The sequence below is a fragment of the Pogoniulus pusillus genome, chromosome Z (genome assembly GCF_015220805.1).
Source record: "Pogoniulus pusillus isolate bPogPus1 chromosome Z, bPogPus1.pri, whole genome shotgun sequence".
Taxonomy (NCBI): Eukaryota; Metazoa; Chordata; class Aves; order Piciformes; family Lybiidae; genus Pogoniulus; species Pogoniulus pusillus.
Window position 1 is genome coordinate 42479687 of NC_087309.1, and position 25186 is coordinate 42504872.

General features: G+C 42.3%; 1 protein-coding gene across 1 annotated transcript in view; it reads left to right on the forward strand.

Moving 5' to 3' along the window:
• Positions 1-5705: 5705 nt before the first annotated feature.
• The window catches only part of MAP3K1 (mitogen-activated protein kinase kinase kinase 1), a 65798-nt gene continuing 46317 nt past the window's right edge, over positions 5706-25186 (forward strand). The window contains exon 1 of the mRNA XM_064176569.1: positions 5706-6224. Coding sequence (XP_064032639.1) covers positions 5746-6224 — 479 coding nt within the window. The 5' untranslated portion in view covers positions 5706-5745. The remainder of the gene's footprint in view (positions 6225-25186) is intronic.

The following is a 25186-nucleotide window of genomic DNA, read 5'->3' on the forward strand; positions in this document are numbered from 1 at the left end:
CTTGAGGCTGTGTCCTCTTGTTCTGGTGCTGGCCACCTGAGAGAAGAGAGCAACCTCCCTCTGGCCACAACCACCCCTCAGGTAGTTGTAGACAGCAATAAGGTCACCCCTGAGCCTCCTCTTCTCCAGGCTAACCAATCCCAGCTCCCTCAGCCTCTCCTCGTAGGGCTGTGCTCAAGACCTCTCACCAGCCTCGTCACCCTTCTCTGGACACGCTCAAGCATCTCAATGTCCCTCCTAAACTGGGGGGGTCAGAACTGAACACAGTACTCAAGGTGTGGTCTAACCAGTGCAGAGTACAGGGGCAGAATGACCTCCCTGCTCCTGCTGACCACACCATTCCTGATGCAGGCCAGGATGCCACTGGCTCTCTTGGCCACCTGGGCACACTGCTGGCTCATGTTCAGGCGGGTATCAATCAGCACCCCCAGATCCCTCTCTGTCTGGCTGCTCTCCAGCCACTCTGACCCCAGCCTGTATCTCTGCATGGGGTTGTTGTGGCCAAAGTGCAGCACCAGCACTTGGAGCTGTTGAACGCCATCCCATTGGACTCTGCCCATCTGTCCAGGCGGTCAAGGTCCTGCTGCAGAGCCCTTCTGCCCCTATCTTAGTGTCATCTGCAAAATTGCTAATGACTGACTCGATGCCCTCATCCAGATCATCAATGAAGATGTTAAAGAGGATGGGGTCCAGCACTGATCCCTGAGGGACACCACTAGTGACAGTCACCAGCTTGTGGCACCATTCACCACCACTCTCTGGGCTCAGCCCTCCAGCCAGTTCCTAACCCAGCACAGAGTGTTGCCATCCAAGCCATGGGCTGACAGCTTAGCCAGCAGTTTGCTGTGGGGGATAGTGTCAAAGGCCTTGCTGAAGTCCAGATAGACCACATCCACAGGCCTCCCCACATCCACCAAGCGGGTCACCTGATCATAGAAGGAGATCAGGTTGGAGAGGCAGGATCTGCCCTTCCTAAACCCATGCTGGCTGGACCTGAGCCCTTTGCCATCCCTCAGGTGTGGTCTTATCATCCTCAAGATAACCTGCTCCATCAGTTTACCTGGCACTGAGGTCAGGCTGACAGGTCTATAGTTCCCAGGTTCCTCCATCCCACTCTTCTTGTGGAAAGGGTACAGTTGCTTTCCCCTGGAGGGCATGGGTGTTTACACTGATGTTTAAAACGGGCATAACTGCTGATCCATGTTAGAGCAATGTCCTCAATTTAGTAGTCTGGGAGAACACATGAAAAATAGTTGAAGGGTGCAATAATTTTGGTAGCTCTTCATAAGTGATGTATAAGAGGAGGACTAACAGGTCTTGCTGACTTTATTACTATACTTCTTTTGAATAAGGATTTTCCTGGAAACTCAGTAATATTAAAGCCCTCAGCCTTGCCTCAGGCCTGAGGTAGCTAAATGTATTTGTTATACCCAATCACAAAAAATGAACCACAAATGGATATTGACTTACTCAGAGTCATTAAAAAATCCTCTGTAGCACAGCCAGGAAGAATATCCACATTAGACAACAAAGTACTGATATTTGAAAAACTATCTGAGGTAAAAATTGAACTGATTTTAATATTTAGTGCAAGATGCACAAACTGGAGACCAAAAAAAGTTAAAAAAAAGAAATCAAGGCAGAGGATAGACTTCTACTGTACAAGGACTGCAGTCTAGCTTACTGGTTGCTCTACTACTCATGTGTCTTTCTTAGAAGTGTTTGACACTTAGGTCAAGATGCAATCTTATGTTTCATGGATCCAAAATGCACAAAAACAGAAGTTCAGGTCTAAGTGAACAGAAACATAAGGAAAAAAAATCCATGGGAATCATGCTGAAGTGAATAGGTAAATCAGTAAGAGAGACAGTTAAACAGGAAGATTAGGTATTCTTAATGCCTGCATTAAATACATAGAATTCCCTGTAATAGATTCTAGTTTTACCTGGTTATCTCTCTCCTGAAAAGTGATACGGCATCCTGATTTTCTGGGGTGGAATTTCTTCTAAAAGGCACACCTCTCATACTACGAAGGACTGAGCATCTGCAAGATGACAAAGCATCTCTACAGGTAACAGAGACACCAGCAGATTCTCACCTGGTCCTAGGAAGCAGGAATGAAAAGGATAGCAGATTCCATGTCCTCATTTAGTTGCTTGACTTCTCCATCACAGAGAGAAGCAAACAGGAAAGGATTATGGCTTAGGAGCAGGTTTGTTTTCTCTTTCTCACAATGGAAAGAATGAATGGAAGATCAACATGGGCATAAGTCTTTCAGACAGATGGGAAAAATAGGCAGAATCTAGTTTGTATACTTAGTCAAGACTAGAAACTATGGAGTGTATTATCTCTCATATTTATTTTATTTGTGCATCATGTTGCTTGTTTTGTATTCAGGGACATGACAGATTCCTGTATCTAGCATATTGAAAACTGCTGACTGTTCACAACACTGTTACAAGTTTTGTGCAACAAGGAAACTCCTTGGTTTGCAAAAATTTAGTGTATTCCCAATAGAAGTCTCTTTGTGTACAACAGTTGATGTTTCAAATGTTGCATGATGCTAATTTGAGGCCAAAGGCTTCTGTTTCATAACAAACCCTGACCACCACTCCTTGAAGGCTGAGGGGAAACAAACCCACTGAAAACTGCCAGAAGTCTCATATTGCCCTCAAGGGCTGTATTTTAGATAGACTAAGAAATAATCTGTGCAGAAGGCACAGTAAGTTTTATGCTTTTTACAATCAGGTCAACTTACATTGATTAAATGCAAAAGAACTTTTAAGAGCAGATCACAAGAAAACACATACATCAGTTAGCATGGTCAATTACTGCAGAATTTGGTTCCTCCAGCAGAGCCTCTATATTGTACATAAATCTATGCTGCATGTAGGTATTGCATTGCCTAACATCCTGCAATGTGGCATGGCAGATGGTTTCTTGTTTGATGGTGTGCTGCCCTAAAAAAAAAAAGCAGAGTGGAGAAAAATGCATTTGAAACAATAAGGTGAATACAAAGACCACAGGCAAAATGTTATTCATTAGAGTTGGAGGTCAGCCAATGATCAGAAGACAAACAAGCCTTAAAAGGCATGCCATGTATTTTATTATTAGTTTATAGACACTGAGGCTTTTCCAGTTTTCATCTTGTTCAAAAGTAACTCAAAACCTTTATAGTGCTAGCCTCACACAGTAAAGTCTTGCCTTAATAGATATGGTGACAGCACATATGTACACTTAGTTATTATTTCTCACACTGATGCCTTGCACCATCCCTACTTTTGCCCTGTTCTTAGCTGCTTTCTAAAAATCATTTCACCTCAGTGGAAAGGTGTATTCCTCAATAAACCACTGCCACTCTGGCATTTTACCTTGAATCTCTCAGGCTTCCATCTCCTTTAAGACTTATTGAAGCCTTAGCACTCTGGGACAGTTGCCCTCTAGGAGTGTCAAAACAAAAGGATGTGTCTGCATTCTTATCTCCTCCATTTACTTTTGTTAGAGACTTACTTTTTTATCTCCACATCTTTTTCTAACCAACTGCTATTCAGAGCCATACTCCTCCTCCATATGACGGGTGTTTAGTCAATTCTTGAAGCAGGGTTTTTTGGTTGTGGGTTTGTTTTTTTTTTTCTGTTTAGAATAGTTTAAAAGAATAAAGGTTTTGGTTTGGTTGGGGTTTGTTCATATTTGTGGGTTAATATCTGAAAAAAAATTACTAGTGCACTGTTTTGTCAGAGCTTTTTTCCTCTTGTAGGCTAGAGGATCCTTTGTATATGCAGGTTAAGTGACAATTACTGGCAATAATTTGAGTTCATTTCAACCATATGCTTCACAAATTTCACACAACTAATTTCATATCATGGTTACAAAGCACATACTTTGTTCTTCCCTGTATTTAGTAACATACTTACTTTTACAATGAGCTTGGTTTATGAATTTTTCAGACAACTGTCCCTAACTTATAGTAGATACTTTAATAAGCATGAAACACTGTCTTTATGGAATTCACAATTAACTTCATGATAAACTACATCCTTAAGTTGTACATTATAAGGGCATATTTAGATGACATCCCAAAGGTACTCTCCTTACATGATGACAATGAACACAACTGACTTTGTTACAGCATCCTTCACCGAAAAAACCTTCCGAAAGGTAGTAACAGCTTGGTATCTTTACAGACAACCTAAGTGATTCATTCAGTGTGACCCTGAGGCCATATGCATACCGATACTCTCACAATTGCACAGAATACTGCTAGCATCCTTAGGCTTTTGCTCTTAAAGAATTCTTTTTAATCAGCTCTGTCGTCTTCAGAACAAATGTTACATTTAGGTCAATATTTGATTACATATGTAAGAAATAAAATACTTCCATTAGGCAGCACTTCTCATGCAACTAATGGTTCAGACCAAAGCAGTGATCCCAGCAAAGTGGTCACACTAGTAATCATTAGTTAATGTCACAGTTGGGAAATACTTACAGAACTCTGAAAAATAAACTTAGAATATTCAGCTAACAAAAGTGCTTTGAACTGCTACTGTATCAAAAATCACACCACTCTGAAAATAGCCTGATATGCACAGTATAGTTCTCTTTTTTCCATTGCAGACTAATTCAACTTCAAATAGTTAGACTGGTGAAACAGCACCCTTCTGACAGTAATGTATGTTCTGTTACTCTCGCAAAATCTTAGATCTCTTCTCTGCAGCTCGGAGATTGAAAGTGAAGTCACCCAATTATGGTCGAAAGGAAATCTAGACCAAGAGCAGATTTTACTCGGACCTTCCCAAGGTTCTGGTCATGTGATACCTCCTGCCTTTCCTCTCTCTCGCAGTCTCTTGGGAAAACAGGCGCAGCAGTAGACCAGTGTGGCAGGCTATGATTTTAAAGTAGATGTGCGTACAGATGGAAACCAGTGTGCTTCGACGATACATTAACGCTTCTGAGTAGTTACAGATATGGCTAAGTATCCGAAGACGAGGGAAGCGGTGCCTGCCGAGTGAGGGCAGCTCCGCGAAGCAGCGCGCAGGCAGGCTGTAACGCAGATGTGCATTGAACGCCCTACTACTCCCAGAGAGGACTGAGCTGGTAAACTCGGGCACGGCAGCGATTTCCCGGCAGCTTGCCGCAGCGAAGCACGGCACCGCAGATACTTTACTCTCTCCGCGCATCTCGATCGGCTACCGGGGAAGACATCGCCTAGGGAAGTTTTGGGGAGGCTGGGGAGAGAAGGCACACAGAAGTGCTACAAGGTGGTCGCGGCGCCACCCGGAGTTGGGAGCGTCCCAGCTCCCCGCAGACCAACTGCCGATCCAGGCGGTGGACCTCCACCCTATGTCCGCCGGAGCATCTCCCACACGTGGGAAGGGATGCGTGGGGGCGGGAACCTCCTCCCTGCCCAGCACCTCCGACCGCTCTCAGGCGCAGCCAGGCACGTCCCGCACTGCCGGGCCTGAAGGAGGCCCGGCCCCTGAAGAGCCGACGTGTCGCGAGACGGTGGGCGCGGCTCCCTCCAACCGCCGACACCTGCGCGGGGGCGGGCGGGGCGGGAGCATGCGTGACCCCGCCCTGCTGCACCTACAGGCGGCTGCCCCGCCCCGCGAGGCTCGCCGCCACCAATTGGCACCCGTTTCCCGCCCCCCTCCCTACGCCGTTTGCGCAGGCAGCGTTGTTTCCGCAGTGGTTAGGAGTGCTGGCTGCCGCCGGTCCTCAGGAGCCCGATGTAACCCGCCAGAGAAAATGGCGGCAGCGGCAGGGAATCACGCCTCGTCGTTGGGATTATCCTCGGGCAGCGGCGGGGAGGCGGCCGCCACTTCTGCTTGCGGGAACCTGAAGGGCGGTGCCATTGCGGGGAGTGTCGCCGGGAGCGGCGGGGAGCTCCTGCGGGAGGCGGGCGGCGGCGGCTGCCGGGAGCAGCGCTCTGACTGGAGACGGAAGCAGTTGCGCAAAGTACGGAGTGTGGAGCTGGACCGGCTGCCCGAGGCGCCCAACTTCCTCACCGCCGCCCCGGCCGCCGACTGCTCCTCCTCCTCCTCCTCGCCAGAGCCCCCCGAGACGCTGCTGCTTCACTACCTACCCAGGCCGCCACACTCCAGCCCCGCCAGCCCGGCTGCTTCCCCCAGCCGTTGCTCCGAGCTCCTGGAGCCGCTGCCGGCGGGGATCCCAGCGGGGACCGACCCTGTCGCGGAGCGGAGGATGGAGCCGTCGCCCCCGCCGAGGTGAGTGGGCTCCGACGGGAGATGGTATGTGTGAGTGGCCAGGACTCGACCGGGGGCGTCCGCGAGTGACAACGGCGGCGGCGAGTCTGTTTCCGCGTGGATGCCTTGGGGTAGGCTTCAGCGCCCCGTCCACCCTCGCGAGCGTCCGGCTGCTGTCTGTCCACGGGCCGGTGGCGGATGCGGGGGCAGAGGGAGCTGCCCGCGGAGCTCAGGGCTGGGATGCGGCGGACAGCTTTCGTCTGCCGCCTTCCCACGGGGCGCGGGGAAGACTTGGCGCGTGGGGTGGGTAGGAGTGGCGTCCGAGCTGCCCCTTCGGCCTGCCTCAGCTGTCAGCGGCGCGGGGCTGCGCGGGGCCCGGTGGCCGGCGTCGTAGGAGCCGAGCCGCGGGGGGTGACGCGTGTGTTTGCGGGGAATGCTTTTGTGTCGGAGTCCCGAAAGTCTTTGAAGTGTGAGCTCGAGGTGGTGGCGGCGGAACCGGGGCCGGATGTATCAACCCTCGGGACGAGGAAAGCCCGCGGACTCTGCCCACAGCTCTGCGGTGCCAGGCTGGAGCTGCGTTATGCTTCGGGCGGTGGCTGTGCGCCTACCTCGAGTGCTTACCGGGCACCTGACCGCTCCCCGCGCTGTGTGGTAGCGTGGTGCACGAACTGAAGGAGTTGTTTGTTTGTTTGTTTGTTTTTAAAAGGACTTATCCGAAGCCTAATTCCAGTTCACAGCATCGTAAAATTGCAGAAATGCAGTGTCCTCCATTTTTTTTCCAAGGGAAAGTAGTTTTGTGGTGGTTTAGTATAGGTGATATATTTCAGTGCTTTCCCTTAGTGCCTTGATGTTTATAGCCTTTATTTGCCTTTTGTATGTGTTATGTGCTGAGTTCTTTAGGTTTCATAGAACTGTCCATATTCTGCTTGTTTTGACATGTGTAGAAGTATTCAGGATGAAAGTAAACTGTCTATGGTGAAGCTGTTTAAGTACTTTAGACCACATTAAAGCTTTACTGTGCGATTGCTAGTTCCAACTGGTATGTGTGGGGGCAGGCACTGCAGTCGTGACGGTGTAATTTTGATGTGCAGTTCACCGTTTCATATGGGCTACATGTAAGGTTTTATATTATATGGATTATGTAGTCTAAGGATATAGTATTACTATCCAGGGATGGGGTTTAATACTGTCTTACAGCTTGGCTAGCTGTTTAAGCTAGCATGACTTCATTTATGTCTGACATCAGTTAAACCTCAAGGGTATTTTTTAAAAGGCTTATTTATCGTAAACAAAAATCTTAGAACTATTTTCTAGACTACTGTACTGTTTTTATGATTTTTCAGGAATCCAGGCCGATTTTGGTCTATTTCTAGGGCAGCATAAAGGTACTAGATACCCTGCAGTCATGAGAAATAAGAAAATGCCTCTGTACTTACAGTAGGGTTCATAGGAAATCTGAAGCACTGTTGTGAGATGTATGGATGTTAGCAAGTAACCTGTATTTGTATGACCCTTAGCACTATCTTTGTTTCTGAAATTGTAGTGTACTGGATTTTATATTACTATAGTAACCAGTTTCATGGTTTTCAAGGAAAACAGAATCCACGTCAGAACACATTTAAAATAGCTCAATAGCAAGTGTGAGTTAGATTTTCCTGATCCTCTACTATTCAGCATTAATGCCACATATATAGGTTTAAAAATGCAGGCTGTCCTTGCTAGGCAGTTCCGCAGCAGCAGTGACAGAGCATCTGTGTTGTTTGTTTGGTTTTTTTGTTTTGTTTTGTTTTTTGTTTTTTTTCTTTTTTTCTTTTGCATGAACAGTTTTGCTTTCTTTTGGGTACCTGCATTTGGACACGTCAGTGTTTTGAGTGTCTCTACAACTTCCAGCCCTTCTAAATGCTCTTTGTCATTTGACTAGGGATATTAGCAAATCATGGAAATGCTAAATGCCAAGTACTTCTCTCTTTAGTAATTAGTGAGATAAATTCAATGTACGCTATCATACGTACAGTTAAAATATGTAGCAGTAGTAATAGTGATTATTCTTCAAAATACCATATATAAGCATTTGTAGGGTATCTCAGCAACTCTGTATGTTGCATTATTAGTACACAGATGTTAGACAAAGTGCTACTTTGTCAGGCTGTATCAAGAGTTTTAAATACCTCTCATGCCTTCCTGCAATATAGACTTGTTTTAGCCAAAGGAAGTTGATTAATTTGTATGTAAAAGTTGCATATTGCACATTAAATTTGTGTGCAGCTGTTGCCCAGACATTTACTAAGAGTCAAACTGAAGGACATAAATCAAAATAATGTATTATGTGAAAGTTTTTTATACTCTGTTTTTAAATACAGTAGTTGTGCTTTCCTGTAAAGGATGTACTGTTTAGCTAAAAAATAGTGTGCTTGTTCCAAAATCCCCCTATCAGTCCCTTTGGTATTACAGTTACTTTGTTTTTGAGTAAGTTTTCTATTTCTGTTGGTGCTGGAAGACCTGCATGAGCCTCACAATGAAGCTGAGGAGGGAAGCTGACTTTGATATTGAGCCTTAAATGTAAATATTACCTGTTTTTCTTTAATTTCTCAAGTATTCTGCTTGTCACAGCAGTAAAGCAGATATTTTCACTAAAAGCTGTGAACTTTGTAAACAATCTTTTTATGTCACTGTAAGAGGAGGTACTTGTTTTATTAGGAAGTGCAGCTTCAACATAAAGCACTTCAGACGTCTGACCCTATATCTATACTGACACTATATTGGTTTGGTTTATATGAACTAATCCAAACAGTGAGTTCACTGATAGCTCTGGCATGATTTTCCTGTTACTTTAGGGAATTCCATGGGAACAAAATGTACCCCTTTTTCCGGGACCTTAACAGTGTTATTTTAAAACATCTCAGTCCTTTAAGTGATGTTTATTTGTGTCTGAAATTGGTGTAGGTGACTTATTGCATCCCGAAGTACAGGATTAGTTATACTGACGTAACCATGTTTTTATAAAAATGAAAAGCAGGAAATGCTGCAGTTCATCTTTTCTGCATATGTTAACCATGTACAGTGGTGACTTGTGTGAAAATTGTTTGAAAATTCATATGCTAGATAGGGGAGACTTCTCTGATAGTTTAGCTGTAGAACAGCCTTTATAGATTGTGTCTTCTGCAGTTACTTTTCTACCCTTGCTTGAGACCCCAAAGATAAGCTGTAAAATCAAAGTTTTGACTATGTACAAATGTGCTTGGAAAAGCTTGGATTTGTGGCACCTTTGACTTTGAGAGGAGGGCATAAACACTTTAACAGAACACTGGATAGGGAAGTGGGGCAGGAACAGAGAGAGAGCAGGTACAGTGAAAGTGCAGCATGGCCAAGGTATGACTTGCTTTTTTATTTATTTTTAAATTAAATTATTATATATTTCTCTGTTTGTATTGTCAGAATGTAGCTGAGAGAACACATACTGTTTATTATTGACCTTCACTATTCTTAGCCAAGATAAAATACAATTTTATGTCTTTTAATCAAGTCCATAATGCTGGATATTTTTAACCAGCTGCTTAAATAAGTCACGATTTTGTCTGTTTCTATTTTGAGCTGGATACCACTGTGAGAGAAAGTTCAGTACCTACCTATTCTGTGGTGTGTGGCTTGAGAGTGCTTTTGGAAGAGGGTCACCCTCTACCACGTCTGATTTTTATCACTCTTAGTTATTTCAAGTAGTAGGGTTCTGCTTAAATGGTCTGATCTGGTATGGCAGTTTCTTTGTTCCTATGCTAAGTAAATAGATTGTAGCTAACTAATCTGGAGCTTTCTGTCTCACTGGATTTAGTGATACCAAAGGTTCAGACTCCACTGAGTGACAGTGGAGACTGAATACTGCTCTCTACAATACCTGTGTATGGACATGTGCTTTATTCTCAAAGGTCAAACGTGTAGAGTACAACATTTGAAGTTTTTTTTTTCCCGTATGATGGATTTGAACATAATGAGATCCTTTAGTGCACTGATGTATTTGTTGTTATATTAAGTTGGAGTAAAAGTAATAGTGCAGCTGTGGAAAAGTTAAGTCTGGTGCAGAAGAGGATAAGGCAGGAGTAGAAAAAACCACTTGGGGTGACTGGGAATGCTGTTGGCATTTGCTGTCATTTGGTATTGGTGAAACTTGGATAAGCTTTTTTAAAATAGAAATTATACATTGCTATGTGGTTGTTCTTTAAGCAAACTTGTGAAGCAGGTTTTCAGCAGTGGTCGTGTTAGGAAAACAGATACGGTTTGAACTCTGAGTTTAATGCTGATCTTGAGGTTCTTGAAGGATTCTCTTCAAAGACACAAGAGTCATCCTGGTTTACTTATTAGCTGAATTGCTTTCACTTAGAACTCTAGAAATACAGCTCAAAGAAAGCAAGAAGGCTTCATTAGTTGTCTCTAGATGACTAGGAGAACGTGGTTAAGTGCAAAATTACTTTCTGTTGCTCCCTTCCTTTTTAATCTATACACAGAGGCTGAGTGTGTTGCCTGGAGGGCACTTCCTGTTTCCTGTTCTCACCACACTGGAGAACTGGAGAATCCTGCTCTGTGGTGAATAGAATTGATTATTTTTTTTAATAAGATATGTTTGGATTTTTTTTTTTTTTGTGGTTTGGTTTTTTTTTGTTTCTTGGTTTCTTTTATGTTTTAGTTGATTGAGGGGTTTATAGGTTTTGCTGTAGATTTTTGTTGTTGTTGAAAGATGAGTTTTATTGGGTCTTGGCTGAAATATGTCCTGAAAAACCACAATTATATTTACTTGATAATTAAGAGCCATTTTAAATTGCAAATTGTCTTGTGTCTCAAAATATAAAGTACTTCTCAAATTCTCTTAAAAGCTGTTGGAGCTGATCACTTCCTTCCAATTTTTTTCAAATATCCACTTTTTCACTAGTGCTCAGCATTTGATGACTAAGGATTTGAAGGTGTTTGCATAAAGTGTTTTATTCTTTAAACTTATGTCATTGAATATTCCTGTTTCTCTGTAGTGGTATTAAAGCGAAATTCAAGTCAGTCTACCTTTGTTTCAGTTTCTACATAATTTCTTTTGTGTCCCTGAAATGTAAACCACACACATAATTCATGGAAATGTAACAGAGCACTGTTTGTTCTCATCTCTCTTGTCATAATACTCTAGTTTTTAGTGGAATGGCTGCTAATGCACTCACTATACTGAGGGACTTAAATTCTTTCCTAGTATTTCTCATCAATAGATTTTTCACTGTGCTTGATACTGCAACATCTTGTGACTTACCCAGTGTCACTGTGGAAGGTAAGAGTAAAATGCTGAAAGAAACGACTTGCATCTGCTAGACTACGCTGACATCTGGCCTGTTTCCTGAGCGCTTACTCCTTTTCATGAGCATCTTTGTTGCTTTTGAGCAAACTAAAATGAGTCAGCTGCGGGCAATGACTATCAGGTTCTTTTTTGAGCTAGTAGTTAACACTCAAAGGTATGCCACTAAGACTCCTTGTTTTGCCCCATGGGTATGCATTTCATTTCACTAGTTGCTTCTCTTAAATACCATCTTATCACCAAGGATTTTTGGTCTGTACAACCACCATGCTTGTATCTTCAGGATTGTTCCATTCAGCCACTAAAATTGCAGAGAGCCAGTACTTCAAATGTTGAAGTTAAAAAAAAAAAAAAAAAGAAAGAAAGAAAAAGTTTTTTAAAACAAAATTTTAGATTATTCTTGTTAATAAACTCAAAGTGATGCCTCATATAGTTGTGTAAAGTTGAAGTTCAGACTTGCAATGGAAATATAAAGAGCTGGTTTTAAAATGGAGTGAATATGAATTCTCTTAAACTTATATATATTAATATAGTATTATTTTTTAAGTTATTTCAATATTACCTGCATATAGTTCCAGAATACAAGCTCTTCTGTAGCTACGGAAGAGCATTCTGTTGGGTTCTTAATTGTAAATTCTGCATTTATCTGTAATGAATAGCTCAATATGCTAAGTTTCCTGATCTCTGCAGGCATGTTGGGTGCCCAGCATGTATGAAGTGCCTGGGCACTGGGATTTCTGTTAAGTTTTCCACTGAAAGTGTGAAAACTGTTGTTTTCTATACTGCGCTAATGCAGTCAGGCTCTTCACTGCCTGCTGGCTTCTGGCAAGGTCACTGTAAGTAGCAGAACTAGCTTTCTGTTTTCAACTCCAGGGTTAGGAGTTCCTATACTGCTACATCCTGCTTGACACCGTCATGTTCATACATTCTTCAAGCATCTTAAAATTAACTGAGAATTCATTTTTTTTCCTCTGTCAAGAATTTATTCTGAGATAAAACTGCATATTCCTTATCCTCACCAGGGACTCTTGGGAGGGAGAGCAGAGTTACATGAGGAAGAGGTCTTGAAGACTCACAGATTGTTTTCTGTGTTTATTTTAAGTCAGTATTACAAGTAAAGGGAGAAGAAGAAGCTCCTCCCTGGTCTTCTGTACAAGAAGACATGAAATGAAATTCATTAAGAAACACAGATCTCTTGAGGGTAGGCTTCAGGGTTGTCATTCTGAAAATGCATTATTCCAAACTGATACAGAAAGGATTTGGCGACCTATTTGATTTCTCTTACTGTGAAATTGTCTTGCAGACTGACACTCAGACTGACACTGAGACTGACTTTTTTTAAGAAGGTAGGTAATCCACATCAGCGACCTGAGTAATCAAATATTTTGGATTAAACTAAGACATGTTCCATCTGTGCAGAGTTATAAGGTGTCGTACTGAGGATGTGTTTATGGAAACCAATGTATGCTGATACCTTCAGCAAGCTGAGTGAGGAGAAATAAGAATGATTGGGAAAATGTTTTACTTAGATGTTACAGGGCGATTTAAAATTACTGTAGTGTATTACAGTGGTGCAATGTCTGATCCTTGCTTTTGGCTTCTGCTGCAGGTCAGCATGCCTCTGTTGAAAATGGTTACTCTCGTCACTTGTTTCAGTTATACTGCTTATAGTGGAGGACTCAGTTCTTTAAAACAAAGCTTTTTCCTTTGTGCTTCAAACTCGGATAAGCCCGAGTGACTTTCCTGGGAGTGTAAAACAGGAGGGAAAAGGTTAGAAAGCAGCAAACCAGTAAAATAAACATGTGAAGTGTTTCCTTGTGTCAGGTGTGCTGATCCAGCCCAGAAGAATTTCTCAAGCCAAGTTTTTTTTCTATCCACAAAAGACATTGGGTTTTCCAGGCTGCAATTCTAAACTCTTCTACAAATTCTGTTTCTTTTCTACAGTCGAAGCTGAACTATTTTCTTTTCTGAAGGGGAAGAAAAATGTTGTAAGGCTTTGAGCTGAAAGTTGCCTTATAAAATGTCCCTGGGAAAGATCTTGATGACATCTGTTTCAAACGTTTACTGTCTGCACCAAATACATCAACGTTAGTAACTTTCCCTGGCTGTTGTTCTGGGGCTACTTCGTAATGTTTACTAATAACATCACAAACGTTTGTAAAAACTCTGTCATTTCACAGACTGGTATTGTCTTTAACCAGATCATTCTGCTATGTTCTCTAATGGTATTGAGCTAATTAAACTGTTTAATGTTTATGTTCCTAAACTCATTTGGAGTAGAGTTATACTTGGTCTTGAAATACATTGTTTGTGTAAAAATCTTTGCTGATTAGCTATCTCTGTAGGAAGCTCTATATGTACGCTAAGAGGAACAGTGCTGCTTTATCTTCAGTTTTGTTTATTAAGCATGTGGTTGTGTTGCAGCATGCTCAGGTACAATGGTAAAATATCTTGTCCTGATAAACATGTTGAAGTGTATGAATCACTGTAGTACCTCAGCAGAAAATGGCTCCGCTCTCCTGTTTGCTTGTTCTGACCTGCTGTGAGCTGCATGTTTGTGACAGTATTTCACAGTTCTTCCACTAGTGAGGATGCCTAGCAAAGCCTAGTGGAGAGGGACAAATGCTTCAGCGTTTTGTAATCAGCATGTATGAATTAAATTCCTGTATTTTAGAATTGACTGCAAATAGGTCTGGCGCCAGGGCAGGCCACTTGTAGACCCTGGGAATCAAGTCTGCAGGGGAGAGCACAGCCAGAACTTTTAGCTTTTGGCTTCCTTTCAGCCCAGAGAGTGGACTGCCGAGGAGCTAGCAAGGGGGAACTAGTAGGAAATCTGCCAGGTTCTACCATGTAGACAAAGTTCCAGAGGAGCTTCATCAAAATGAGTCCTTGACATTTTTTTTTTAATTCCAATGTTTCTTTCTAGGCAGCATAACCATAAATACATGTTTTAATTCTGTGAGTAAGCCTCTAGTAAAGCTGATGCAGTTGTGGAGCCTTTTAGGCTTTATTGGTATTTTTTGTGAGCAAGCCTGTATTTTATGTCTATCCCATTTGTGGGTTTGGTATCTTATGCTGAAGTAAAGCAAGACTGATGCTAAATAGGTGAAATACCTGTAATTGACATATTGTGCAAATGTGAATCCCAATTCAGAGGAACATCAGGACCTGAATTATGACTATACCTCCCTTGGGGACTTATGCGTAACTCTTGCAGTGTTTTGAGGTTTCTCTGCTTGTCAGATTTGTCAAGCTACTGGCAGCAAGGCTATGCTAGCATAAAGCCTGTCATACTCTGAATGACTTGTTAAGTGCTGTGCATCTTGTGGCCTTCAGCTACAATAAATCTTGGTATGGGACCTGTCTGATTAGCAAGGTGGACCATGCTAATTTGTGAAATAACTAAGAATGGTGAGTTTCTGCCATGGTTAAAACCCAGTCAAAGGATATAGCAGTGAAAGTTGTCACAAGTCAGAATATTTGTCCCCCTTCTCTTTTTCTTTTTCTCCACTAATATACAGTGGACAGTTTTATCTACAAACAGTTGTGTTTAAGGAGCCAGAAGATTTTGAAAAAATGATCAGCTTGCTTATTAGGAAATTTTGTTCCAACTTGTAAGGGAAGGGCTACTGAACACTTTATGCAGGTACGATTGCTACAAAAGATTATTAAATTTCTCTGATTTTAGAGTCAAAAAGACTACACAACTCCCTGATTTGCACATCTGGTAAGCAGGTACAAAGGCAAAAATGGAAGACTGATTTGTGCAGTTGTGTTTCTCCATATCTGAAATGCTGTCATCTGTGCAAAAGAGTTACTCTAGGTAACACCAGCTGTGCTTTCACTCTGTGAATAGCAGAACTTGTGTTAAGGGAACTGGCACCTTAAGAAGGCTCTTTCAATTAAATATTTTTAGTTACTCTTTGGAGAGAAGACATTGTTATGTATGGACTTCAAAATGCTTTCTTGTGCAGCAGATGTGATGACAAATTTATTATTTAATGGTGGCCCAATGAATTTTTTTGCTACTTTTTTTGCTTGAAACCACAAATAATTAGCATATACACATGAAAGCAAAGTTTTTGTTCTAGTTGAGCAAGGTTTTGGCATTTGTCAGTTACACTGAGTCTATGCAAATCTTTCCTCAGTTTTGTTTATAGTCACCTTCAGAAAAAATGCTATGTAGATCTTGTTCTCCCCCCCCCCCCTTGCATTCTACTTCAGTGAAGCAGCATCTTTTTCTCTTGAAGGCCCAGTGTCTACTTCATTGCATTTCTGAGCCTTATTGTGGCAAGGTCTTAATTTTGATATCTAAAAGGAAATGGGAAATGAGACTGTGGGTCTAGCACTATTACTCCCTTTCCACATTCAAGTAAACGTAATGTTTTTGTAACTGGGAGGGGATAAAGCTGGCTTTCACGAGGGAAGTTGTTAATGTGGCTGGTTCTTACCATGGCAACTTTTGATAAGGAGTTGTTGGGTTACTGTATACTTGTTTGTGGTCAGTAATAATAGGATTTTGTTTTTTTCATCTTTCAAAAGCTGTGGATGGGGAGTCTGGGTATTAAAAAAGCAAACAAACAAACAAAAAAACCCCAACCAACAGCAAATTATTCAGCTTGCTTATAACTTTATCTAGATGCATAGCTGGCTGGCTAATGCTTAACCCAAATAAAAAGTAATGGGAAATCTGTCTTCTAAAAGAGACCTTTCCTGTCTGATATATTCAGAGAGGTATGGGTCAGGCCCTGTGTCTGAATGTTCACATAGTGTTTGTTGTTAGAAATAAAACTGAAGCTGACAGTGCAAATGCATGTATTTTTTTCAAGATAGGATTATGAGACAGTGTGTTCTTCACTGGTCCTGTGCTGTCTGGGCTGAAGTCAGCCTTTTTCCAACTCCATTTTAAAGCTGTATCTTCTGTGTGATATCTGCATGGTCTTGGGCCTCTGTCACCCTAGTCACAGATTGCCTGCTAATTTAGTGTAGCAGCTAATTCAATGGATGATGTCAGTTTTCAGCTTCTAGTTCACAGTCAGGTCACTTTCAGTACCTAGTATAAGATTAATTTGTTGAGAAAAGTATTTACATAATCAGTCTATTAGTGAGACACAAGGGCATGACTTGTTTCATACATGGATTTTCCCCACGGTGCTTCCTGGAAACTGGTTTTTATTTCTGGCTTTTTACATATGTGATGTAGTTTCATAGTGATTTGAAAAGCACTTACACACCTTGTTAAAGTTGAGACTGCTTTGTCATTTACTGTTTTCATTTTTGAGAGGCTGCAATACTAGACCTCGTGATAGGAAGTAAAACGAATCTTGCATGTTTAGTGATTACAAGTATTTGCTTGATCTTTGGTTATTTTCATAACACAGAGGTAAATTCCTTATTGAATTTTAAAGTAAAATGCTTTTTACATCCTCTTTTCTTAGACATTTGCCTCATAAAGGTTTTTCAGCATAATAAGCTTTTCTTAGATCTTAAAATCAACATACTGTGACTTTTTCAGTGATGGTAGTTAAACTTATAAGGTATCTGATCATTAAAGTAGGGCACATTCCACAGTTGTGAGAAATGCAGATTTTTTTATCCCACTCTTAATACTTCTGTCATAAAATGTATATTTATAACAAAACTGAAAATTAAATTTGATTGTGACTTTGTAATAATCAGACAAATTCTGGGATAGATTTTTTTTTTACTCTGTCATGTTAACACTGCATATTTTTAAGCAAGGTTTAGAAGGTGCAGCACGGTTGTCAGCAAGGTTGTATAGATCTATGAACTAGTATGGCTGCCTCTCTAACTAGACTGCTTGCTAATAACCTGTTTAATTTTCTGCTTCACCCTTTCACGTGCTGGAGCACAGCGAAGTAAACACTTTCTTGATCACATCTCAGGGAATTGCTTCATATTCAGTTGTTGTTGTTTCCCTTGGGGTGAAAGAGATTTCCTTTGTAACAAGGAGGATAATTTCCCCTTTCTTCAGTTGGTTCAGTGAAACATTGTACTCATTTCCCACATTTTTCTGACTGTTTCGTTGCTTGAGTAATACTGCTTCAAGTAACAGTCCTAGTTTCTGGTTTGTATTGCTTATCTTTAAATGAATTGTTAAAGGAACCCTGCTCTGCTTTATTTTGTAATCTGATTTTTTGTTTTGTAATGGATTCTGATTTATAAATCCTCAGATTTTGGAAGTATGGGCAACATGGAACTTATTGAAATTTTACGTATGACTCTTTCTGTTAAAAAAAGACCTGTGATACCTTTGGAGGAAAGCTTTAGATGGGAGATTTTACAGTTTGATCTTTCCAAGAAAGAATTAATTTTCTTGAAAGTAATTAGGTCTTCATTTTCACTTAACTGTTTTACTCAAAATCCAGTGAAATTATGGCTGCTTTAAAGTCAGTTTAAAAATCGTAAATTGGTTTAATGAGTCTAGTACAAGGAGTAAGCAACTAAGAATTTGATTCTGAAGGAAGAAAAAGCTACAGAGGCACTTTTTTGAACTGCAGATGTTTAGATTTTTTAAAACGTGAAGGTATTTTGACCTAAGTGAGTGTACAGAGTATTACAGAAATGAGCTCAAGCAGACATGAGTTGTGCTACATCAAATAAATAAAAATCAGAAAATGTTTAGGTGAGTTGAGCCTCACATTTGCCCTAAGTACATGCTAGTACTTGAACAGGATCACAAACCAAAGCAAAACCTAACAGTTGCTGATGCAGAACACAAAGGCTGGATTTTAAATACAACTGAAATACAACTTTAGGAGGCTTGACTTTTTTCTTCTTCTTTTTTTTAATGTTAGAAAACCAAATTGCTATTATAGATACTTTCATATGAATTGGGAAGCTTTTGTAATGTGAAGATGAGAACAGCAGTCACTGGTAGTTCTTCACCTCTATAAATGTAACGACCTCTCTTTCTGAAACTGGCAATGGGAACAAATTAACTGAAGAGTATATGTATCAGCTGGTTTGCTCAAAGTGATAGGATTTATTCTGTCTTTTTTAGAGTTGAGTGCACAGTATTAAACATTATTTGCATTATTAGTTTGAAGTTGGAAGTGGTTAACAATCTTCCAAGAATAATGCAAAATACTTCCTTTTCTCAGATGTTGTATCTTACTGAAGGTGCTTTTTGTTTAAATGTTCTTGAAGGGGGACTAACTGGCCTTTATTTATCAATTTGTAAACCTATAAGGTTTTTAAGGTCATCACTTTAATGGACTAGGAGAAGTTATAAGATGATTTTGAACAGAAAACCAGGAATCAGTCAATATTAGTTTTACCTTCCCTTAGGCCACTGAATTAAAATGAACAGAAAAAGCTAAAGCCATTTGAAAGCACAGTTTCACTTACTGCCTTTTTTCATTTTAGGGTATCATAGTATTCAAAACTACTGGATAATCTTCATGAGAAACTGGTAATTGAAGTAAAAACTTTCTCCAGGAATGTACGCATTAGTTCCAGCACAGATTCCTGTTTCAACTGCTGTGTGGAAAGAGTTGGTGAATTTAGTGCTGTTAATTGACTGAGGAACTCTTTTCTAGGTAGTCCTGGAGTGAAATGGCAATGCTTGCAGATTATGGGGCTTTGGGACCTTTTGCAAGAGACAGTGATTTCTCACCTAGCGTCGAAACTTGTAGTCTGAGTTGGCAGGGATTTGAGTCTGACAGTGGGATATGGAGAGAAAAGGGAACTGGTCTTGGCTTTACTGAAACTCTGTAGCCGGTTCAACATTGTCATTATGTCTGATTTTTCTGGGTTTGCAATTGCTGTATGGATGTGTTCCTGGTGTTTTCAGTTTGTTTTTCTTCACAAAGGTAGGGTGAAAGTTAAAGGAAAAAAATATTTCTGTAATTTGATTTTATACTAGAGCTTTGTAGGTGGAATTCAAATTTTGGTTGTATTTTTTAAAGCACAGATGCCCAAGGAATGCTGATGTATATAAAGCTCTTCTTGTAGGTGCAAAATTATATAGATGTCTTTCAAACATAAAATGAGAAGTGCATATTCTTCCTTAATTACACCTATGTCTACATCTAGTACTGCTATGAAATGTTTTTGAGTAGTGTCTATTGCAAGGAGGTCCTGCAAAGTACCCGCAGTATTTTCTGGGATGTTTTCTTAAGGTCTCAGAGTCAAAGAAGTTGCAGAATTATGCAGTTTGCTTTCATTGCAGATGCACAACTCTTAATGTGCAGACTGGTGTGAAATTTTCTGTCCATATATTTATGTAAGTGTGTTAGGTGTTCTAGAGAGACTGACGTAAAAAAACCACACAGGATTTGCTATGATGCTAGAAATCTGGAAGTCACTTTTAAGGACTATTGTGGGTTTTTTTTGTTGTTTGTTTTTTGTTTTTTTTTGGTGGTGTTTTTGTTTGTTTGTTTGTTTTGTTAAAAAACAAAAGCAAAACAGAAGTTATGATTGTTCCATGGGTTCAATCTAGAATTTACTCATGGTTTTTAATTTCTGAAATGCTTTTTTTAAATCTTTAATATGCCTTTTTTTGCAAATTAAAGAGGATAAAAGTTGAAGCAGGTCTCTTCTGCTCCCAGAGACATAGTGCCAGTTGGGAAAGTTTTGAATGCAACAGAAGTTCTTGCCTTTGAGATCTGTCATAAAGGTTGCTTTCACAAGTGCAGTACTTCTTAGTGTAATGTCATCTCATGGGAATGAGTAGTGTAGTAATTGTGATACTATGGAATGTATATGTGCCCATATCACAAATGACTTTGCAAAAACTTTGTCAAAATTGTCCAATGATCGTTGTCATGTCTGATTTTTCATCACTTCATGAAAAAAACATTGCTTCAGTCTCTTGTCTCAGTTTATTTCATTGCCTATTAATAAGTACCAGCAAACCTGGGCAGGTATCTCTGTGACACAGGTGATAGTTATGAGACACTTGAATATAAGCTAAGCTATCAGCCCGCGGCTTGGATGGCAACACTCTGTGCTGGGTTAGGAACTGGCTGGAGGGCTGGACCCAGAGAGTGGTGGTGAATGGTGCCACATCCAGCTGGCGGCTGTCACTAGCGGTGTCCCTCAGGGATCTGTGCTGGGCCCCATCCTCTTTAACATCTTAATAGATGATCTGGATGAGGGCATGGAGTCAGTCATCAGCAAGTTTGCAGATGACACTAAGCTGGGGGCAGATGTGGCTGGGTTGGAGGGCAGAAGGGCTCTGCAGCAGGACCTTGACCGCCTGGACAGATGGGCAGAGTCCAATGGGATGGCGTTCAATAGCTCCGAGTGCCAGGTGCTGCACTGTGGCCACAACAACCCCATGCAGAGATACAGGCTAGGGTCAGAGTGGCTGGAGAGCAGCCAGACAGAGAGGGATCTGGGGGTGCTGATTGATACCCACCTGAACGTGAGCCAGCAGTGTGCCCAGGTGGCCAAGAGAGCCAGTGGCATCCTGGCCTGCATCAGGAATGGTGTGGTCAGCAGGAGCAGGGAGGTCATTCTGCCCCTGTACTCTGCACTGGTTAGACCACACCTTGAGTACTGTGTTCAGTTCTGGGCCCCCCAGTTGAGGAGGGACATTGAGATGCTTGAGCGTGTCCAGAGAAGGGCGACGAGGCTGGTGAGAGGCCTTGAGCACAAGCCCTATGAGGAGAGGCTTAGGGAGCTGGGATTGTTTAGCCTGGAGAAGAGGAGGCTCAGGGGTGACCTTATTGCTGTCTACAACTACCTGAGGGGAGGTTGTGGCCAGGAGGAGGTTGCTCTCTTCTCTCAGGTGGCCAGCACCAGAACAAGAGGACACAGCCTCAGGCTGCACCAGGGGAGATTTAGGCTGGAGGTGAGGAGAAAGTTCTTCACTGAGAGAGTCATTGGACACTGGAATGGGCTGCCCGGGGATGTGGAGGAGTCGCTGTCCCTGGAGCTGTTCGAGGCAAGATTGGACGTGGCACTTGGTGCCATGGTCTAGCTTTGACAATTGTGGTAAAGGGTTGGACTTGATGATCTGTGAGGTCTTTTCCAACCTTGTTGATACTGTGATATGAAAAAAAGTGCAAGGAAATAATAATATCTAGCTTGCGTTTTTCTTTTGGCCAGTGTAGGGTACAGATAATAAAGTGGAGTCTCCTTCTATGGAGACTTTCAAGGCCCATCTGGATGCATTCCTCTGTGACCTGAGATAGATTGTATGATCCTGCTCTGGCAGGGAGATTGGACTCATGGCAGTCTGATGAAGTCCCCACTGACTGGAAGAGGGGAAACATAACTCCCATGTTCAAAAAGAGTAGGAAGGAGGAGTTGGGGAACTCCAGGCCAAGCAGTCTCACCTCTGTGGCCAGTAAGATTGTGGAGCAGCTCCTCCTGGAGGCCCTACTGAGACAGGAGAATAATGAAGAAGTGATTGGGTACAATCAGGATGGCTTCACTAAGGGCAAGTCCTGCCTGACAAACCTAGTGGCCTTCTATGAACAGATCACAACATTAATAGATGAGGAGCGAGCAACTAATGTCATTTACCTGGATCTGAGCAAGGCCTTCAGCACTGTCCCACACCACATCCTGGTGTCCAAGCTGGTGACACATGAGTTTGATGGGTGCAGCACGAGATGGATAAAGAACTGGCTTGATGACCACACCCAAAGAGTGGCTGTCAACGGGTCCATGTCCAAGTGGAGGCCAGCGACAAGCAGAGTCCTGCAAGGATCAGTCCTGGGACCAGTTTTGTTCAACATCTTTGTTGGTGCCATGGACAGAGGCATTGAGTGCACCCTCAGCAAGTTTGCTGATGACACCAAGCTGTGTGGTGCGGCAGATACGCTGGAGGGAAGGGATGCCATGCAGAGGGACCTGGACAGGCTGGAGAGGTGGGTACAAGCCAACCTTATGAGATTCAACAAGACCAAGTGCAAGGTCCTGCATCTGGGTCAAGGCATTGCCAAGCACAAATACAGGCTGGGCAGTGAGTGGCTGGAGAGCAGCCCTGGGGAGAGGGACTTGGGGGTGCTGGTGAACGAGAAGCTCAACATGAGCCAGCAGTGTGCACTTGCAGCCCAGACAGCAACTGTGTCCTGAGCTGCATCGGCAGAAGTATGGCCAGCAGGTCAAGGGAGGTAATTCTCGCCCTCTACTCAGCTCTGGTGAGGCCCCACCTGGAGTAATGCATCCATTTCTGGAGTCCCTATTACAAGAGGGATGTGGACATGCTGGAGTGTGTCCAGAGAAGGGTCATGAGGATGATCAGAGGGCTGGAGGACCTCTCTTGTGAGGACAGGCTGAAAGAGTTGGGGCTGTTAAGTCTGGAGGAGAGGAGGCTTTGAGGTCACCTTATTGTGACCTTCCAGTATCTGAAGGGGGCCTAGAAAAAAGCTGAGAGGAACTTTTTAGGCTATCAGGTAGTGACAGGACTAGGGAGAATGGAACACAGCAAAGCTGGAGGTGGGAAGATTCAGACTGGACACGAGGAGGAAGTTGTCAGCGTGAGAGTGGTGAGAGCCTGGAATGGGTTGCCCCGGGAGGCGGTTGAGGCCCCGTCCCTGGAGGTGTTGAAAGGCAGGCTGGATGAGGCTGTGGACAGCCTGCTCTAGGGTAGGGTGTCCTTGCCTGTGGCAGTAGGGCTGGATCTAGATTTATCCTTGTGATCCCTTCCAACCTTGACTGATTCTATTCTATGACTCTGATCTCTTTGGGTCCCTTCCAACCGCTGACATCCTGTGATCCTTTTAAATACCTGTGTATTGTTTCAAGACTTTTCTGCATATTTTTCTTCCAGATTGTGTTAATAAGTATAACTGGTTGATTTGGGAGCCTGCCATTAATACCAGCATAGGTTTGACATGTTGATCTAATGACAAGTTAGCAGTGAGTTTCAGTATGTTTTACACTGGAAGCCTGACTTTTAATGATCAAATGAAGTGGTATGTATTGAAATATCATCTTGTTTGCTTGTAATTTTACTAACTGGTGAATATATGAAACTGGAGAAAGATTAAGACAAGGATAGCTTTTCCTCCTATACCACCCTCAACCCCCTAGACACTAGTGGAACTTGTGTTGAATTAGACATAGAATTTTTGGTTATTCTTACACATTTGAATTCTACTGCCTTTCATAAGGGAGACATATTTTGATTGAGTAAGCTAAAATGAAAACTCTAGTTAACTGACTTGCTTGACACATCAGCCATTGGTTTTCTTGGTGGCACCTTCATGGATGTGCTATATTTTGTACTTTGCTTTCTTCTCTGTAAGAATATTGATTTAAATTAATGGTGTTATATGTGTGTGAGCTCTTCAGGCTTAATGGGTCCTGAATTGAGGTGACTCTGGGATGTTCCTATGGATAAGAGATATTCCTATCCTACAGATATGTGGCTGATAATTAATCTCTAATGCACTGTGAAACTGGAATTGGTAAGTTGTGACTGAAACTGTTAACAACTACTTACATCATATCATATCCCAAATTAGCTGATGTTTGCTTTTCTTTATAACTTTCAGGTAGGTGCATTATATATAAATGACACAAGATTTCTTTTGCTGTGAAGGAAATAATGTTTTGAGATAAATATTTGCATATTGTGAGCTTTAAAACAATTCCTCCTAAAAAAAAAAGGGCAGATCTGAGTTTGTTGGTCTCTTAGGAGAAGATTTTTTTTTTTTTATGTACTCACGTGAGAGTCTTCTCAGATAAATTGCAGGTAACTAGTGCCTTGCTTTCATCTTCATGTAGCTGAATCATAAGTGGATGATGAGTTTACAGTAGACTTGATGCAAAGTAACTGTTTACTGCAAAGAACCATCCCAGTGAGTGTATTCTGTCATACAAGGAAACAAAGGCCTGGTCTCCATTGAAACACTCCGTGTTGTGTTCTTAACAGCTCTATGGAAGTAAATTGTTTAAGGAGAAGCTGAATTGTGACAGTATGTATAGTAAAAGCCAGTTATGTGCTGATCATAGAATGATTTAGGTTGAAAGGAGCCTTAAGGATCATCCCCTTCCAACCCCCCACTATAGGCAGGGACACCTCCCACGAGAACAGGTCACTTAAGACCTCATCCAACCCGGCCTTGAACACCTCGAGGGAGAGAGCATCCACCACCTCCTTGGGCAGCCTGTGCCAATGTCTCACTACCGTCACTGTAAAGAACCATTTCCTAACATCTGGTTTGAATCTCCCCTCTTCCAGTTTAAACCCATTACTCCTTGTCCTGTCATCACAAGACCTTGTAAGCAGTCCCTCCCCAGCCTTCCTGTAGGCCTCCTTCAGATACTAGAAAACCACTACAAGGTTTCCTTGAAGCCTTGTCTATGCTGAAGAGCCCCAGCTCTTGTAGCCTGTCTTCATAGCAGAGGTGCTCCAGCCCTCTGATATTCTTTGTGGCCCTCCTTTGGACTCACTCTACAGTTCAATGTCCTTCCTGTGCTGGAGACTCCAGAACTGCACACAGTACTCCAGATGTGGTTTGATGAGAGCAGAGTAAAGGGGGAGAATCCCCTCCCTTGCCCTGCTGGCCACGCTTCTCTTGATGGCCCCCGGACACAGTTGCTGTCTGGGCTGCATGTGCACACTGCTGGCTCCTGTTGAGCTTTTCATTAACCCAGACCCACAGGCCCTTTTCCTCGGGGCTGCCTGTCCAGCCATTCACCACCCAGCCTGTATCTGTGCTTGGGATTGTGCTGACCC